Genomic DNA, 16,566 nt, shown 5'->3' on the forward strand with positions numbered 1-16,566 from the left:
TTTGCCACTTGCCCAGCGCCGACGACCCGTTTCAATGTCCCATAACGAAGCTTGATTTTTATTACATGTCAGCTATTTAAATGCACATGAACGAACATAAAAAAAAAAACAATTTTAGAAAATGAAAACTCAGCATTTGAAAGGTTTACATGTGGTGTGACCCTTTACAATTGGGCTTAATTGTGTTGTGGACGGACTGATCCCATCTGCTGTTAGCCATCAGCTCGATTATATTTATTTTATGTGCAACTTTATTGACCATCATTTAGGTAAATATGAAAATAAAAAGAAAAACCCTTCAAATTAAGCAACAAACAACAAAATTGTGCATAAAATCAATATTTATATAGTATTTTAAAAATACAACACTAATAATAATAATAATATGAAAAAAAAGGAACTCAATTCGAATTAAAGTCAGACAAAGAGCATCAATTCAAATCTGGTTTAGTTGCAAGATTCAACAGGATCCACATCCGATCTGACAATAAGTAACATTTTCAATGGTTAACCATTGAACCCATTTCGTGCTCCCATTTTGGCAGCCTGGGAATGTTGTGGGCTGAATGAGAATCAATTCATTAATCAAGCATGTGATGGATACATGTGTGCCACAGGATGTGACAGGATGTGACTGTGCACAAGCGAGAGCGGTTGTGACCAGCCAGCGCATCCTGTGTATCCTGTAAAAAGATTAAATAAAAGTGCAAATGGAATGCGTAACAAATTGCGCAGGAGCTGCAACGGCAACTGCAACTACAACAGCGACTGTGCAGCTGGCAGCAGAGCGACAGCAGAGTCGACCGCAAGTTCGCGCCCATGTTGCGGCTCTGATAATCCTTTAACTGCAACGGCATCAACATCAACATCAACAACAAACAAACAACAAACAACAGCGTGCGAAAACTGACCTCTTCATTATGGCATGTCGACGACGGCGACGGCGACGAGGACAATCTTTTGTGGGTCAGGATCAACGTTTCTGGCGGTTCACTGAACTGGAAAATTATGCAACGCTCGCTCGCTCGACGACGACGACAATCATTAAGATTTGCCTTCGATTGTCCTGTGGATGGATGATGGCAGCAGTAGCAGCAGCAGACCCGGTTACGCAACTGACCCCTGTTTTTAGCAAAACAGGGCGGATTCTATAGCTACTGCCTGCCTGCCTGCCCTGATGGCCTTGTTTTTATTGCTTTCGTGTCGGACAATTGATTTTGTGACATCAATTTTGGTGTAAACAGCTTTGGTCAGCTTTCCGAATTGAGTTGCACGCTGCACGCTGCACGCTGCCCGAGAAGCGATCATTATTTGATATCTGCAAGACAATCAGAGCAAAGAGTAATTCCTGACAATAGCTATAAATATATATATACGATATGTCCAATTTTGTCATCATAACATTTTATGTAATGACTTTATAAGAGTTTTGACATGTTTCAACTTGCAACTGTTCGAGTCGCCCCTGTTCCATCTTCAGCAAAGACTTTTGCAGCACTGAATATTTGTTCGATAAGAAAGATTTTGAAGAGATAGCGATACTCAACCCAACAAATAGCTGGGAATGGAGGAGCTATAGGCTGAGTGGGGGGCACTCTACTATATCTAGTAGATCGCAGAGCAGGTATCCCAATTATAATAATAATCAATGCTGATAAACAGTAAGATGAGATGCGATTGTGATTAACAAACAAATATTAAAGTCTTGAAGTTTATCACAAATCCCATCGCCGGAACAGATTAGATGACGTCACAACTGACAAACTGACAACTGACCTGCCGCAATGCATTTTACTATTTAGTTTATTGACGCATTTAGAAAGTCGCACATAAATAATAATTCTGTTCAACTTTTGTTGTTGTTGTGTTGATGATGATGATGCTGGTGATGATGATGATGACGGTGACGTCGCTGGCTGCGTCGACAGCTGTTCCTTGGGTGTTATTTGTGCTGCGATTTTGCCACTTTTCTATTGTTATCCCTGTCCGTCTGCCGTCTTCGCTTGTTTCTTCTTTCCCATCTTCGAGTTGTTGTTTTTTTTTTGTCTTTCCAGCGTTTTGGCATGCGCCATTTGCGTGTATTTGTGTGTTTGTGTGTGTGTGGAGTTTGCAGCAGCTGCCGTTGCGTATTGTTGCGCCTTCCTTTTACCGTGTATTTTTCTCTTTCTGTAAATGTGCCAATTAAGACGATGCAAAAATCAAAATCAGCTGTGCAGCATCGCCCACACACACACATACGCACACTCATATATATATACATATATATGTGGCTGCCAAATATTTCGCTCTCTGCTTCTGTTCCCGTTTCTATAGATATGCAAACGCAAAGCATAACTTAAGAGAGAAGCCGCAAGCGCATCGTTGCCAGACTGCTTAATTGAGAGAATAACACGGACCAATCAGAATAAGATCAATCAGAAGACACAACACACACACACACATAAAGCTGTGCAAGAACAGTGAAACAATTGTTTAGTATGGAAAATTAACTCTCTGATTAAACACACAAAATTGTTGGGCCGCCGAAAAAAAGGGGTTCTCCAATTTGAATGCCTGTCGGTCGCTTGCCTCCTCCCACTCCGTTATGTTCCCCCTGGGAGTACTGACGCCATCTCATTGCTCAGTAAAAATACATATTTGCAGTGGAATTTTCACTTAAGCCAAAGAGCCAAACAGCCAGCAGCAGCAGCTATGAATGGGAATCCAAACATTCGAAAACCAATCGCAACCCTTAGTGGAAAATTTATTTAAGCAACTGTGCAAATAGCCGCTGTCATAATACGGGGGTAGGGGTAATCATTTTATTTATTTTTTTTTTTTATATATTTTCCAACTTTTTTCACTTCTCTCTAAATAAAAAAAACTAAGCTGCCAATCAAAATAGAAACACACACAAAAAACTCAATGGGACGGCTTTTGTTATTAAGGCCAGTTAAGGCACCTGAATGAGATGGGATCTGGCCTGGGTCTGGTCCTGATCCACCCCCCGCATGGCAACAAGCTGTCTTTGTTAAATTGTGCATTTGCCAACATCGTTTTGTAATCCCTTTTATTTTATTTTATTTAATTGTGGAATTTCGCGCTTTGCTGCCTCAAATATAATTTTCCAAATCGTTGCACATCCATAAAAACTTTCATAAAATGAATTTAAGTTCTATTTATAAAGTACACGTTCAACTTAAAAATGATTTGTAAATGCATTTTCGATATAATTCTAGAAGTTGTATTTTCTGAAGGCCAATTAAGATCAAATGAGGATATTACTCATTTTTTATTCTTTTGAGGTCAGTTTGGACACCCACGTTAAAATAATACTTTCCACGTTTATTGTGGCTCTCAGCAATTGTCTTGTTCTCCATTACATCCATTCTCTACATGCAACGCAGATGACCTTTATTCCATTTTCAAATCGAAATAAAAGCGCGCTATTATGAAATCTATCGATAAATGATAGCATGATGCGTATGATAAAATGTTATCGACAGCACTGCCAAAATGGGGTGACCACAGTCAATATTTTTACTTTTCTATCAACGTATTTCCATTTTGCCCTTGAGAATCAGGGCAATTCAATAAGTCTAAAAGTACGTTATTCAAGTGTCGATTTTGAAAATAAAACAAAACATATCTTTTTTAAAATTGCTGTATTTTCACACATGCACACAAACGGCCACATTGCGCTGAAAACAGGGAACTTTTTGTAACGCTGCAAGAAACTGGCGCGAAATTGCCAGTGTAAATAAATAAATATATTCAAAAGCAGCAGCGTTTGAAGTATGAACTATGAATTATTCCGACACTTGCGAATGTTTAAGTATGTGTGTGTGCGTATGTGCGTGTGTGTAATTGTGCATTATATAAAAGGCGCATATAACTTTGATAACAGCTGATAAACCACAACAAATACGGAAATGTCAAAGCTCACTCAACACACGCACAGCCACACACACAGAGACAATCATTGAAGGTTATCAATTCGAGACATGATTGCAAATTGTAATTTCATGCCACATTTGAGTTAATTGAGCCTTTGACTAAACCTCATTCTCATTTATCATTCATCATCGTAATCAAAATGTTGGTTTTTGTTTTTGTTTTTGGTTGAAAGTAGCTAGACCAAGTTGCAAGATTGCAAAGTTGCCACGAGTTGCGTGCAGCGGACAGACAGCTTCATCGTCATCGTCACCGGGTCAAATAGCGCAACTGGAATTTAATGTCGTCAGTCGCATTGCTGTGCCGCCGCAGTAATTGTTTGTCAAACGCGCTCAATTCATGCCGCAAACTATCCGTTCCTCCAACAACAACAGCCAAACCAACAACAGCAAGGCAAATTACTACATTTGTAGCCTGGTCGCAGCGGCATTATACTCGCAGCTTTTTGGGGTAAGTCAATCAAATCAAGTTAAATCAAGCTTAAGTGCAAAGTCAAACACTTGTTGCATGTTGCATGCTCTGACACAGCTATAAGAACATGGACTCGCCGCCGGATGTCTTTCGTGGTGTGGTGGATCGCTTCCAAGGCGTCACAGTGGACTGCAAGGCTCAGGCTGTGCAGATTGCTGACAAAACACAATTCCAGCAAATGTTACAGAGTAAATGTTATATGATATAATCGTCTTATATATATATATATATATATATATATATATATATATATATGGATATATATCTTTTATTGTTGTTTTTTTTTTAGAATCTTTGGATTTTTGGCGAGCGAACAATAATCGTGCGATATGGTTTCGCGTGTACAGGGATCAGTCCGAATGGGTGCCCATATTGACGGAGGCGGGCTTCGACTTCCATCATGCCAGAGTGGGCGTTGTCACCATGTATCTGTGGCTACCCAGACACGAGGAGAGCAACTTGCCTAGCTATGCGCACACGCTGCTGGGCGTTGGCGGTCTGGTCATCAACGATCAGAACGAGGTGTTGGTTGTCTCCGACAAGTATGCGATAGCGAAGAACATTTGCAAGCTGCCCGGCGGCTATGTGGAGCCGGGCGAGAATTTCATCGATTCGGCGGTGCGCGAGGTGTTCGAGGAGACGGGCATACGGACCGAGTTTCGGTCGATGGTCTGTTTGCGGCATTCGCATGGCGGCAATTTCGGTTGCTCCGACATCTACATAGTCATTGGCCTGAAGCCCCTGAATCTGGACATCAAGCGGTGCGAGCGGGAAATCGAGTCCGCTAGTTGGATGCCACTGGCGGAGTATTTGGAAAATCCGTTGGTGCTCGAGGGGAGTCGCAGTTTTGTGCGCACATATCTGGACTATCAGAAGCGTGGCTTGGACTTCACCTGCCACAACCTTGTGCACCAGGTGCTCAAAAAGGAGTATCAGTTATATTACGTTGATCCCCAGAAGGATGAGAAGCAACAGGTGCCAAAATTGTAGTGCAATTGCTTAGTTTTAATTTGTACAAAAATTTGTAGCTCAAATTCAGTCAATATCGATAAGAATGTCATTTATCGATAATATTGTTTTTATCCCTAACTTAATTTTGTCTTCCATTAATTTGTAGTTGCTTGTTGGCAAAGTAATTGGCTAGGAACCACACCAAAATCGACATTTATCGAAAAAGACATTTTTTATACTATTTCTATTGCTGGTCGCTGAATAGAACAAATAAATGTTTAGTGATAAATGTAATTGTATGCAAATCTTTGGAATTCATCTGCCAAATGCAGTAAAGTATGAGCCGAGTGTCGATCAATCGATTATCGAAGTCGTATATCGATAACAATCTTTTGTGCTCATTAGCGAACATAATCAGTACTCTGATATCGAACTTGAATATTGACTTTGTCAATCGTCGATAGTCAATGCCATTTATCGATTTTAAAAGAAATATTCTATTTGGCTGTCATCAATTTACAATTAAAATGAGGTTTACAACTAGAAATGTGTAACTATTATAGGCCCGCTATCTCTGAGAGCGGCCAAATGCGACAGATGACCCTACTGCGTATGAGACCGAGAGGTATGGGCCCATAATAGCGTGAATCGGAACTGTTGCCCTTATTATCACCCTCGATCCAAACGCATCCGTGCGGCACATAGTCCGTGACCATAGACATTTTACTTGGCTGCTTTGACGCTTGTGATTCGGCTTCAATTGGATGCGGCTTAAGTGTCGTTATCTTCTCGCCGGATACAGCCACAATACGCTTGCAAATATACTGGCTGGCATTAACAGGCGAAACGGCAATAATTATATCGCCCGACTTATATTTGCGCCAGTATTTCGATAGGCGTTCCGTCAGCAGGACATTGTCCGAAAAGAGCGTTGGCTCCATGGACGGACCATTGCACTGCAAATTAAAATCAAATCAACACAAAAAAAAGAAGGTAAACAAATCGTTCGCTTACCAAAACAAAGTCACCCACATACTCAAAAGTACAGTGGGTTATACAAGCGTAGGCGATTGTATACCGTGCCAGGGTGCGCAATCGCGATAGTACTGTGTAGCCCATTCCTGTCCTACTCGAACGGGAACTGGAACACTGTTTAATTAATAGCTGCGGCTTTGTGGCTGCGCTGCGCAAGGTGTATGCATTTTAAAAAACCAAAACAAAAATGGTATCAAATTAATGGCCAAGCGTATTTGGAGAGCAGTCGTCTTACCAGGGCTGCACAGCACTGTGCGTCAGCTGTGCGTTAACCAGGGCTGCAATCGCACTTGTTTAATGAGAACTGCAATTGCATCGGTTGGGCGCTAAATTTAAACTAATTTTTACGCATGAAATAACTTTCACATCAATTTGGATTTGCACACAAAAACAATTTATTTCTCTGTTCACCACTAACAAACTGTTGATTTTTTGTTCTTTTGTTCATTTTTTTTTTGTTTTTTATAACGATATTGACTAATATCGCCCTGCATTTCGACTATTTCGATAATGCTACTACAGATTTTAAACATCAATATTCATTTTGTTGGTTTCTTCACTTGCAGGTCGCGCCTTGTAATAAGTTGTTGTAGGTACCAATTGTTGCTACGGCTTATGTTAAATATACATATAATATTAGTTCAGTTATTTGAAGAATTTCATTTAAAATGGATAACATCGATTCAAAAACCATTTAAACAACTTTTGCAAACATGCAAATAGCTTATATATATAATATATATGTGGATACAAATCTCTATGTGTATGTGTGTAAGCGTCACAAAATTTAAAAATTAACTTTAACTTAGGCAAATAAATATGTATACAAATATAATGCTTGAATAATCACCCCACGACTTCAAATTTTAATTGTAAAACTAAAAATATGAAATAAAGTCAACAAATAGCTTTACAGCATACTAATATTAACTAAAATTCGACTATAATTAGTTAGTTGTTGTTTTCTGTTTGTTTTACGTTTTGTTTTGTTTTAGTTATTATTATTTGGAATCAAGAGTTTTTCTTCGTACTTTATGTTGTTTCACTTCTCGCCAGCCTACTCCAGCTTCTTGCCAACGACAACAGGCTCAGTGCCTTGGCGTTTCTCCTGGCGCTCACGCACATCGACAGCAGCCAAATCGCTGCCAGCCACATAGGCATGCATTACAGAGATCAATGCCTTGAGCACCGCAAAAGGTGCGGTGAGGAAGGCCAATATTTTGAACAACGAGGCGCCGAATACTGCAAATAAAGATGCGATTTAGAAAGCCACTATAAATCCCTAATACACATAGTTTTTTGGAAGTGGCGGCATAACGTACTCAAGGGTCCATAGGTGAAATGCAAGAGATACAGGCAAACGTAGAACAGCTCATTCACGCAACACATAAAGGTCAGCACATCCTTCTGATAGTAGATGCGCATCACGAAATTATCATTCACCTTATGCGATACGCGTCCAACCACAACGCTCCTGCAATTTTGAATTAACCATAAATATATATCATGTACTACAAGTGGCAGCTAACAGCTTACGTCTGCATGTAGAGCCAGTGGCAGGCGACATCAATAGCGATCGACAACTGGAACCAGAACATGTAGCTTGGATAGAAATAGGCCAGGGTAACCAGCAGACCCGTCGTGCCGCACCGATCTGTCAACTGGTCCAACATGGCACCGAAACGTGTGCCTGCAATCAGATGAATAAATTACAATAGACACGCGTATACACACATCATTTTTACAATCAGTAGTGCCTCAAAGTCATAACACAGACTGGCTGTGTTTAATGACTAATGTAATAAATAATTTAATTTCAGAAAAGAAAATGCTTCAAAGAGCAATCTTTAAATTCGTCCAAGGTGGTTTGGCGAAACTTATGATAAGTACGAGTCTATCTATCTATCTATCTATATGTCTGTCTATCTATTGAAAACTTGAGAGTTCTTAGACTTTGAAATTATAGGAATGACCAATGGACTGGCTAGATTTGTATACATAGACATACATAGATATGCATATGTACATTATAGGTGTGTGTGCTGTTTTGGAATGCGATAAAAGTAGGTAAATTATGGTATCTGGTCATCGTAATATACACATTTCAGACACGTATGTGAACAAAGTGCGCAAGCACATCTACATACATGGTGAGGATCTATGTACTTTTGTGTAAATAAAAAGAGACGGCACGGTTTGCCGGCTAAGTGATTTGACGATTGACGTATGCCGAACGGCGGCAATGATGATCATGATGATGTTCAATGGAAATATGAAATAGTAAATGCGGAATGAGACGTACTCTGATTGAATGCCCGGGCGGCATGTCCATCGACTGCGTCCAGTAGTGCACTGATTATATAACACCAACCGGCGATCACGTAGTTCGTTGACATAAACCAGAAAGCAATAAGGGCCAAGACGATGCGTGCATAACCTGCAAAATGGAAATAATTCGTATACACATCAGAAATTCATACACACAAGCCAACAACGTCAACATCAACAAATGCAATTCCAATCGATAATGTGTATATATATTCACATCCGCACACATAGATGGCGCTGCTGTGGGTGACATTGTCATAATGTTTAGGGGTTGTTAGTATTGGGGCGCAAAACATCTTGCATTTGACAGGTTGCAGCGCCACCTACGTCCACTAATTCAATTAAGCTTACAAAACAAAAACAAAAACAACAACAACATTGGTATGTATACACATTGTTGCTGCTACCATGTATTGCACCGTGGACCTATATGCAAAATATTTTGGCTATGATTAAAGCACAAACCGCCAAAAATATTTAGTTGTTTTGGCAATAGTCTTATCTAAACAAGTTTAGCACTTATGATATTTTTAAGGTTTTTAAAGTTACATTTATTTTAGTTTTATATTAATTTTCTCAAATCAAACAAATTAGCTTTTTGTCAATCGATTTTGCCTCACTATACCCGACGGCACAATTGTTTACTAAACGAAATTTACCAATCAGATTCGGCACAAAAATGAAAACGTTATCGTGCTCGGCAATGGCCATTTTTATACCGTTCTTGTCAATGATTAAGATAAAATAATTTTGTATATGTATTTTTTATTTAACTAAATGCGTTGCGGCGCGTTAACGTGGCGTGCGCTGCAATAATTTTCAACGTTCTGCTCTGCGGTTTTGCAAAAAAATGGTGCTGAGTGTATAGGTGTAAACAGCTGAATTGCACAGTGCTGGCTAACGTCGAAAAGCAAGGCACAGTAAAATGATCAGGTAGCGCCACATAATTGCCAGTATTAATTGCGCTGAACATACACATTGAGCTCTATATGAATGGAATGTGTATTTAAATTGGACAACTAAATGATAGTAAAACGTTTATTATATATAATTTTAGTTTGAAAATACAACAGGCTGTGACGTGATACGTCAAAACCGCCTGCGCATGGCGATATCTACATTAATCTTCTTGTGGTCATCTTTGGCATTGTCCAACACTTACAGAGCTGTTGCTGTTTTTTGTTTTGACAAATTCAATCATACCTTTAACTATTTATAATGTATAGCACTTAAATATCATGGATAGGCGACGCAGCACCAGCACCGGCAGTGGACAGCCGGCAGAGCAGCAGCAACAACAACAACTCGAGCAATATCCCAAGAACTGTATTGAGCAATATTTACGTGCGTCAACAAAAATTAAGAAAATTGAACGTGTCGTTTTCTTCAAGTAAGTTTTGACTGCATCCTCCGTTTCTCAACATAATTTCGTGTAATTCCTCACTATCTTTGTCGTCACCATCCCAACAGACGCTTTGCGCCCAATGTGGCGGACGTGCAGGCGGATTTCCAACGTCTGGCGTACAGCTTTGAGGAATCGGGAATCATGCAATACGCAGCTATGTGCCACATTGGCTATGCCAAATGTGAGTCGTTTGGCGGGTCTGCGCAACGGGAGGCCGAAGCGTATGTGCGCGCTGCACGCGACTTTTTGGTGGCGCACAACGAGTCGGCGCTGCTGCACTTGCGTACCGGCCCCAACAGCTTCCGGGAGGGCGCATTGCATTGTTACAATCGGGCCGCGGAGCGTGTCGCTGACAGCGGCGTCTTCAAGGCAGCTGTGCTGCGCGAGCTGAAGCAATTGCAGCGTCAGATGGATCGTACCAGCAGCTTTGCGTCGCCCACACATCGAATCAATGATCTGGAGATGAGCGCCGAGATGAGCATGCAGCGAAAGGATTATCGCGACGCACTGCTGCAACTGGACGACATTGTGGATAATATTTATGAACGACGGGTGCCGCTGATGTACAGCGATCTATTGCGCCGCGTCGAGGTAATGCGCTTGCTGCTCCTGCTGCATCTCAATCTGCCGCCTTCGCGTCAATCGCCCTCACATATAAAGCTTATCGAGTACTACTATTCACTGGCCCAGTTCGAGTCACCGCTAGCGACACCATGTGTGGCCTACAATCAGGAGCCGGTGGAAAGACCAGGTGCGTTTGTGCCACTCCAGCAACAGGATGCGCTCGCTGAGATCATCTGCGCCTGGGTGGAGCGTAAAATGTGCGATCTAAAATATTTGCTCCGAGATTTTGGAGCCGAGAACAGCTCGATTAGCCAGCAAGAGCGCCATCTACTAAACACAATTTATTCCGATCTATCGAAGATTTACTAGAGCACTCTCATACTAAGTTATCGCTTAAGTGTAGCTATCAAGGCTATCACTTAACCTTTCAACGTGCCTACACGATGCAACTTGCACTCAAAAGCGATCTATAGAAATAGAAGTAAAAATAAATATATATATATAATTATTAATATCTATAATTAATAAAATTCTGTTTAAAACCGGATAACCTATTGTGCGCTCTAATTTTCTATATTTCGTATTAAAGAAAAATAGTTACACCTTAAGTGAATATATTAAAACTGTCATCAATTTTCAAATAATTTCGGATTTAGAAATACTTTTGTCAATGTGCATGCTCCGATTTATCTAGATAAAAACACATTTGCATTGCTTTATCTATTTTTATTAGTTCCAATTGTTTATTTATTTTCTGTGGCTTTCTTTATTTCGCATGTATTGTATATGTATGTAATTTATTTTTTTTCTTCAAACAATTTGTTAAATACATATAATCCTAAATTGTTTTGTTTTCGGTATATGGTTCCTTTTGTTATATATATATTCGCTTGAGCCTATTAAACGTATCGTTTCGTTTTTGTTTCGTTCAATTTTATTTTATATTGTGTATATAAAAAAATTCTTGCTGCATTTTTTCTAGCACAACATAGATTTTCCAATTGTTTATAACCTATAAAATCAGTTATTATTTCATTTTGTATATGTTTTTATTTAGAATTTCTAAGCAACTTCTGTCTCGGTCTAACCCAAGCTTGTCGGAGCGGGGTTCAAAGGGTGCAGGCAGTAGCAGTATAGTTTACTGGTATATATATATAATTTTATATATATATTGATGTACATATATATATATATATATATATATATATTCACTATATTTTGTTTACGTTTTTATATAGTTTAGAGTGTTAAATCAAAAATTTTATTTGAAAATAAAATTATATATTATTTATATAAATAAATAATAATAATAATTTATAAAAAAAAAATGCAAAAGCCACGTTTTCTGCATTTTGTACACAATATATAGAAGTGATTCTGGCATGAGTGTGTGTATGCATGTGTGTGTGTGTGTGTGTGAGAGAGAGAGAGAGTGTGTTAAACAAAATGTCGAAAATGTGGCTTAAGCTTAAGATCACAAGCTGTTTTGTAGTAGTTGTTGTTGGTTGTTGGTTTTGTCTCACATTTTATTAATTTTAAATCGACACAGAAAATGAAAAAAATTCACCTATAAATTTGTTGTTTGTTTATGTTGAATTCATATGGATGTGTGTGTGTGTGTGTGTGTACAGTGTTTCTGTTTTTGTTTTATTGTTGTTGTTAATATCTAGTTCACATGACTTGACTATAGCGTAGTGTAAACTCAAAACTAATTTCACATAGCGTTACACACCGCGCCTCTATTGAAGAAAGAGTGAGGAGCACGAGAAGTATAAGATGGAAAGAGAGAGTGAGAGAGAGAGAGAAAGACAGAGAGAGAGAGAGAGGGGATCAACCTTTGCCTGTATACTGTGTATGTGAGTGCAAATGTAGGTGTATGTGTGTGTGTGTGTATGTATGTGTGTGTGTGTGTGTATGTGTGTGTATGTGTGTGTGTGTGTGCATGTGTGTGTGTGTGTATTGTGCTTTGTATAATCCATCATATCTATTTATTTGCTTGCCGCCTTGGCCTTCTTCTCATTGTCGGTGTGAATTTTGTTCTTCAAGTGGTCCTTGTAGTCCAAAATGCCGCCCTTCCATTTGGTCACCGTCTCCTTCTCGCAGACCCAAATCTCCTCGGCCACCTGTCGACAAACAACAGACAAATAGTTAATAACAAATATTCAAAAGATAAGAGACGAAACACAAACGAAATTCGTTTAAACTTACCTGATTGATGAGACGGAAATCGTGACTAACTAGCACCATGCCTCCATCAAAATCATTGATGGCATCCGCCAAAGCATCGATGGTTTCCATGTCCAAGTGATTGGTCGGCTCGTCGAGTAGCAACAGATGCGGCACCTGCCATGCCAGCCAGGCAAAGACGACGCGACAACGCTGACCATCCGACAGCTGTCGGATGGGGCAAACCTGCTGGCGGCCAGTGAGGCCATAGCGTCCAATGATCTTGCGCATCTCCTCCTTTTCCTTGACATCGGGGAATGCGCGCATCATGTACTCGAGCGGGCTGGCATCCAGATCGAGCAGCTCATGTAGATGCTGATGATAGCGCGCGATGCGCAGATGCGAATTCTTGCGAATCATGCCGGATGTGGGCACCAGATCGCCATAGAGCAGCTTCAGCAGCGTCGACTTGCCAGCTCCGTTGGGACCCACCAGTGCCAGGCGCGTGTCCAGATCAATGCCAAACTCGAGCTTCTTATAGATCCATGGCGTTTCATCGCTGTACCGAAAGTTCACATTCTACCCGTAAGAAATTCAAATTAGTATAAAATTAAATTAAATCTCTTCTTAAAACTCATTTTCAATCAGTTTGACAACAAAGATTCCCTGGAGACTTACCTGAACCATGATGACTGGCGGAGGCACCTTGCCGCAAGAGGGGAAGTAAAAATTGAGCACCTTGTCATCGGTGACCTTTTCGGTGAGGCCCTGGGCAACCATTTTGGCCAGCGTTTTCTCCTTGGACTGGGCCTGGCGGGCAAGCTTGGCGGAACCGTGACCGAATCGGGCAATATAGTTCTTCATGTGCGATATCTGATCCTGCTCCCAGTTGTATTGTTTCATTTGGTTCTCCAGCAGTTCCATGCGGGTGCGCACAAATGCCTCATAGTTGCCCGTGTAGTACTTGAGACGCTTGCCGGTCAAATGAATGATGTTCGTGCAGACGCCGTTGAGGAAGTCCTGCGAGTGTGAAATAAGCACCAGAATGCGCTTGTACGTCTTCAGCTCCTCCTCCAGCCACACGCACGCATCCAGATCCAAATGATTTGTCGGCTCGTCCAGCAGCAGCAGATGCGGCTTCACAAATAGAGCGCGTGCCAACGCGATTCGCATGCGCCAACCACCTAAGCGAAATAATACCAGCAATTAGTACAGATGCAAATGGTTGGCAAGCTGATCATCAAATTATAAACTACACAAACCAGTTGGCAATGTCATGTAGCATGTGACTCACCCGAGAAGTCTTTGGCCTGCTTCTGTTGCATGGCCTTGTCAAAGCCAAGACCGTGAAGAATGCGAGCGGCCTTGACCTCGGCCAGATCGGCGGACATGTCATCGAGTCGCTCATAGATATCGATTAGCTGCTCCTGGGCATCGTCCTCCTCGCTCATGGCCAGCTCCTCGGCGAGCTTTTCGAGCTTGATGCGCTCCTCATCGACCTCCATGACGCACTGAAGCGCACTCTTCGTGCTCGCTGGTATCTCACGCGTCAAATGGAATATATCAATGTGTGGCGGAATGGGTACCTCCCGACCGCCAAGCACAGCCAGCAGCGATGATTTGCCACAGCCATTGAGACCAATTAGTCCATAGCGACGACCGCAATTCAGCTCGAGCATTGTGTCCTGCAGCAGCTCAGAGCCAAAGAACGTAATTGAGAAGGTGGCAATTTTCACATCACGCGATCTTGGATGGACAGCCAATGAACCGGTACAGGAGCGCGCCTCGGAATTGATCCGTGCCTCCTCCTCCAGTTTGGCGCACAGTTTCTCCTCTTCGGTCAGTTCGCGATCCACACCGTTCACACCATTTGACTTCTTCGTGGACGGTATCTGTTGGATCTTCTTGTTGCGCGCATCTTTTTTGCGTTGTGCATCGCGTTTCTTAGCGTCCGATGGCATTTTTTTACTTTTATTATTTTTGTTTTGCTCTTTTAAGTCGAATTTACGTTACAATACTTTTGTTGTGTTTCCCAGAGAAATGTGTGTGTTTTTTGTTTTGCCTAAAAAATATGTATAAATTTATTTCCTGTATGTGCCTAAAACTGTGTGCGTGTGAGTGTGTGTGTATGAGCTGAAAAATGACAGTAAAAGAAAATCACTTGAAATAATATAAATATTAACGTTTAAACTTCAAATAAATGTTCTAAGAAATTGGTCTCTTTAAGCAAAAATGATTATTTGGTGCAATCAAATTTGAATTTGTTCAATATCTCAATTAATTTAGACCAATACTACGCTAGGCTGACATTGACTATCTCGATGGATTAAAATAAATGAAAGAAGCCAAAGGCAAAACGCATGGAGGAGAGGGGAATAAGAGGCCACAGCTAAAATGCTGATCAGCAATAAAAACGCAAATTTTTGCAGGAATTGTTCTGTGCGTGATTTCATGTCCATTTTCAAATAATATTTAATAAAAAGAGAGCATGTTAAATCGGGTGCAGATAACATGCTGCAAACGAAGGAAGAACAGAGAGGGAGCACGCTGTTTTGGTGACAGTAGATGGCGCCACCAATGTGTGTTAGAGAAACAACTGTTCCAGCAGAACGCGAATTTCTGAAACGAAGACAAAGTGACGCGTTACGATTTTTCATACGTATTAACAATTTGCGACGTCAACTGATGCTTTTCTCTTTTCGTTCTCTGCTAGCTGTTGCTGAGCCACATTTCGCCTTCGTTAGCGCATTTTTATGAATCACACCGACGCGCGTTTCGGGTTTGCTCAATGAGAATTGCACAAAGGAATTTCGCTGCAGCTGATAGGTGAAGCAGGAGGAGCAGAAGCGTAATAAGTGACAAGGAACGGGGGTGAAATTGCAACACACACATTCACAAATATATAGGCGCTAGACAACACTTTAACACTTGACTGACTGACGGTTACAGCACACACGCGCACTCACACATATGCACAAAGACATCTGTGCATATAACATACCTAGGTATGCGTGTGCACATTATTGAATTTTCCACGGATGATTATTAGCATTAAGTCTCACCTTTAAATTGCTGATTTTAACAAAAAAAAGAGCGTGTCACGCAAAAGAATTGAAACCAATTTGCATTTGTTGGGTTGTTAATGCTGGTCCGGGCTTCTGAGGGGGCTGCTGCTAGACGGGCTGCTGCTTTACAACGGAACAGGAACACACCGAACACACACACACCAACAGCAGCTGCAAAAAGTGCTGCTACTTTTCTGCCTTTTACCGTTTTGTCCGCCGCACACGTGTTACGAAATAATCGAAAGCAGGCAATCGATGTGTGAGTCTAAATATCGATATATACAAATATATATTTTATTGTGTTATTTTAACATATTTCAATCAAGCCTGATTTTTAATAATTCAAGTAAATATACTTTGATAATTTGTTCGGCTACGTAAGCGTTGAGTTTTATGCTGCAAAAATTATTTTTCGCTGTCATACATATCGGTAAGACAATATCGATAGCTAAAAATTTAAGTACATAAAAATTATTGATATGACGGTGACAGCATTCACTTTAAATAGAGGTGCCTGAACTGTCGCATGTATATTATAAGTTCATAAATATATTTGCTTTTATTTAAATTTTCAATTGGCGGTAAAATAGGCATGCCGCTTCTTCCACATTTTTCAATCACAATGAATCGTGGCAATGGAAACAACAT

General features: G+C 40.6%; 5 protein-coding genes across 7 annotated transcripts; 2 read left to right on the top strand and 3 right to left on the bottom strand.

The window, feature by feature from the left end:
* The first annotated feature begins 3,546 nt into the window (after positions 1 to 3,546).
* On the top strand, positions 3,547 to 5,649 carry LOC6569364 (nudix hydrolase 2). Of its 2 annotated transcripts, none has more exons than XM_032741261.2 (4): positions 3,547 to 3,584; positions 4,112 to 4,383; positions 4,462 to 4,592; positions 4,694 to 5,649. In XM_032741261.2, the coding sequence occupies exons 2-4, from the start codon at positions 4,214 to 4,216 to the stop codon at positions 5,392 to 5,394; spliced, it is 1,002 nt and encodes a 333-aa protein (XP_032597152.1). In that variant the 5' UTR covers positions 3,547 to 3,584; positions 4,112 to 4,213; the 3' UTR covers positions 5,395 to 5,649. The 2 variants fall into 2 exon arrangements, with proteins under 2 accessions (XP_032597152.1, XP_001995672.2); XM_001995636.3 differs by lacking the exon at positions 3,547 to 3,584 and adding an exon at positions 3,665 to 3,774.
* A 179-nt stretch (positions 5,650 to 5,828) lies between these two features.
* On the bottom strand, positions 5,829 to 6,587 carry LOC6569365 (mitochondrial inner membrane protease subunit 1). The gene is made up of 2 exons (XM_001995637.2): positions 6,370 to 6,587; positions 5,829 to 6,311 (listed from the first exon to the last, which is right to left on the bottom strand). Exons 1-2 carry the CDS (start codon positions 6,472 to 6,474, stop codon positions 5,913 to 5,915), a joined length of 504 nt encoding a protein of 167 aa, XP_001995673.1. The 5' UTR covers positions 6,475 to 6,587; the 3' UTR covers positions 5,829 to 5,912.
* A 174-nt stretch (positions 6,588 to 6,761) lies between these two features.
* Positions 6,762 to 9,605, bottom strand: LOC6569366 (CDP-diacylglycerol--inositol 3-phosphatidyltransferase). Its single transcript, XM_001995638.2, has 5 exons — positions 9,378 to 9,605; positions 8,693 to 8,827; positions 7,927 to 8,080; positions 7,713 to 7,864; positions 6,762 to 7,632 (listed from the first exon to the last, which is right to left on the bottom strand). The coding sequence occupies exons 1-5, from the start codon at positions 9,427 to 9,429 to the stop codon at positions 7,448 to 7,450; spliced, it is 678 nt and encodes a 225-aa protein (XP_001995674.1). The 5' UTR covers positions 9,430 to 9,605; the 3' UTR covers positions 6,762 to 7,447.
* A 298-nt stretch (positions 9,606 to 9,903) lies between these two features.
* LOC6569367 lies at positions 9,904 to 11,174 on the top strand. The gene is made up of 2 exons (XM_001995639.2): positions 9,904 to 10,108; positions 10,189 to 11,174. Exons 1-2 carry the CDS (start codon positions 9,957 to 9,959, stop codon positions 11,054 to 11,056), a joined length of 1,020 nt encoding a protein of 339 aa, XP_001995675.1. The 5' UTR covers positions 9,904 to 9,956; the 3' UTR covers positions 11,057 to 11,174.
* Positions 11,175 to 12,020: 846 nt separating this feature from the next.
* On the bottom strand, positions 12,021 to 16,124 carry LOC6569323 (ATP-binding cassette sub-family F member 2). Of its 2 annotated transcripts, none has more exons than XM_032741296.2 (5): positions 15,916 to 16,124; positions 14,148 to 14,986; positions 13,532 to 14,037; positions 12,896 to 13,432; positions 12,021 to 12,810 (listed from the first exon to the last, which is right to left on the bottom strand). In XM_032741296.2, the coding sequence occupies exons 2-5, from the start codon at positions 14,812 to 14,814 to the stop codon at positions 12,676 to 12,678; spliced, it is 1,845 nt and encodes a 614-aa protein (XP_032597187.1). In that variant the 5' UTR covers positions 14,815 to 14,986; positions 15,916 to 16,124; the 3' UTR covers positions 12,021 to 12,675. The 2 variants fall into 2 exon arrangements, with proteins under 2 accessions (XP_032597187.1, XP_001995676.1); XM_001995640.2 differs by having other exon boundaries at positions 14,148 to 14,915; positions 15,916 to 16,091.
* Positions 16,125 to 16,566: the final 442 nt, after the last annotated feature.

This window comes from Drosophila grimshawi, unplaced genomic scaffold (genome assembly GCF_018153295.1).
Source record: "Drosophila grimshawi isolate 15287-2541.00 unplaced genomic scaffold, ASM1815329v1 contig_848, whole genome shotgun sequence".
Lineage (NCBI taxonomy): Eukaryota > Metazoa > Arthropoda > Insecta > Diptera > Drosophilidae > Drosophila > Drosophila grimshawi.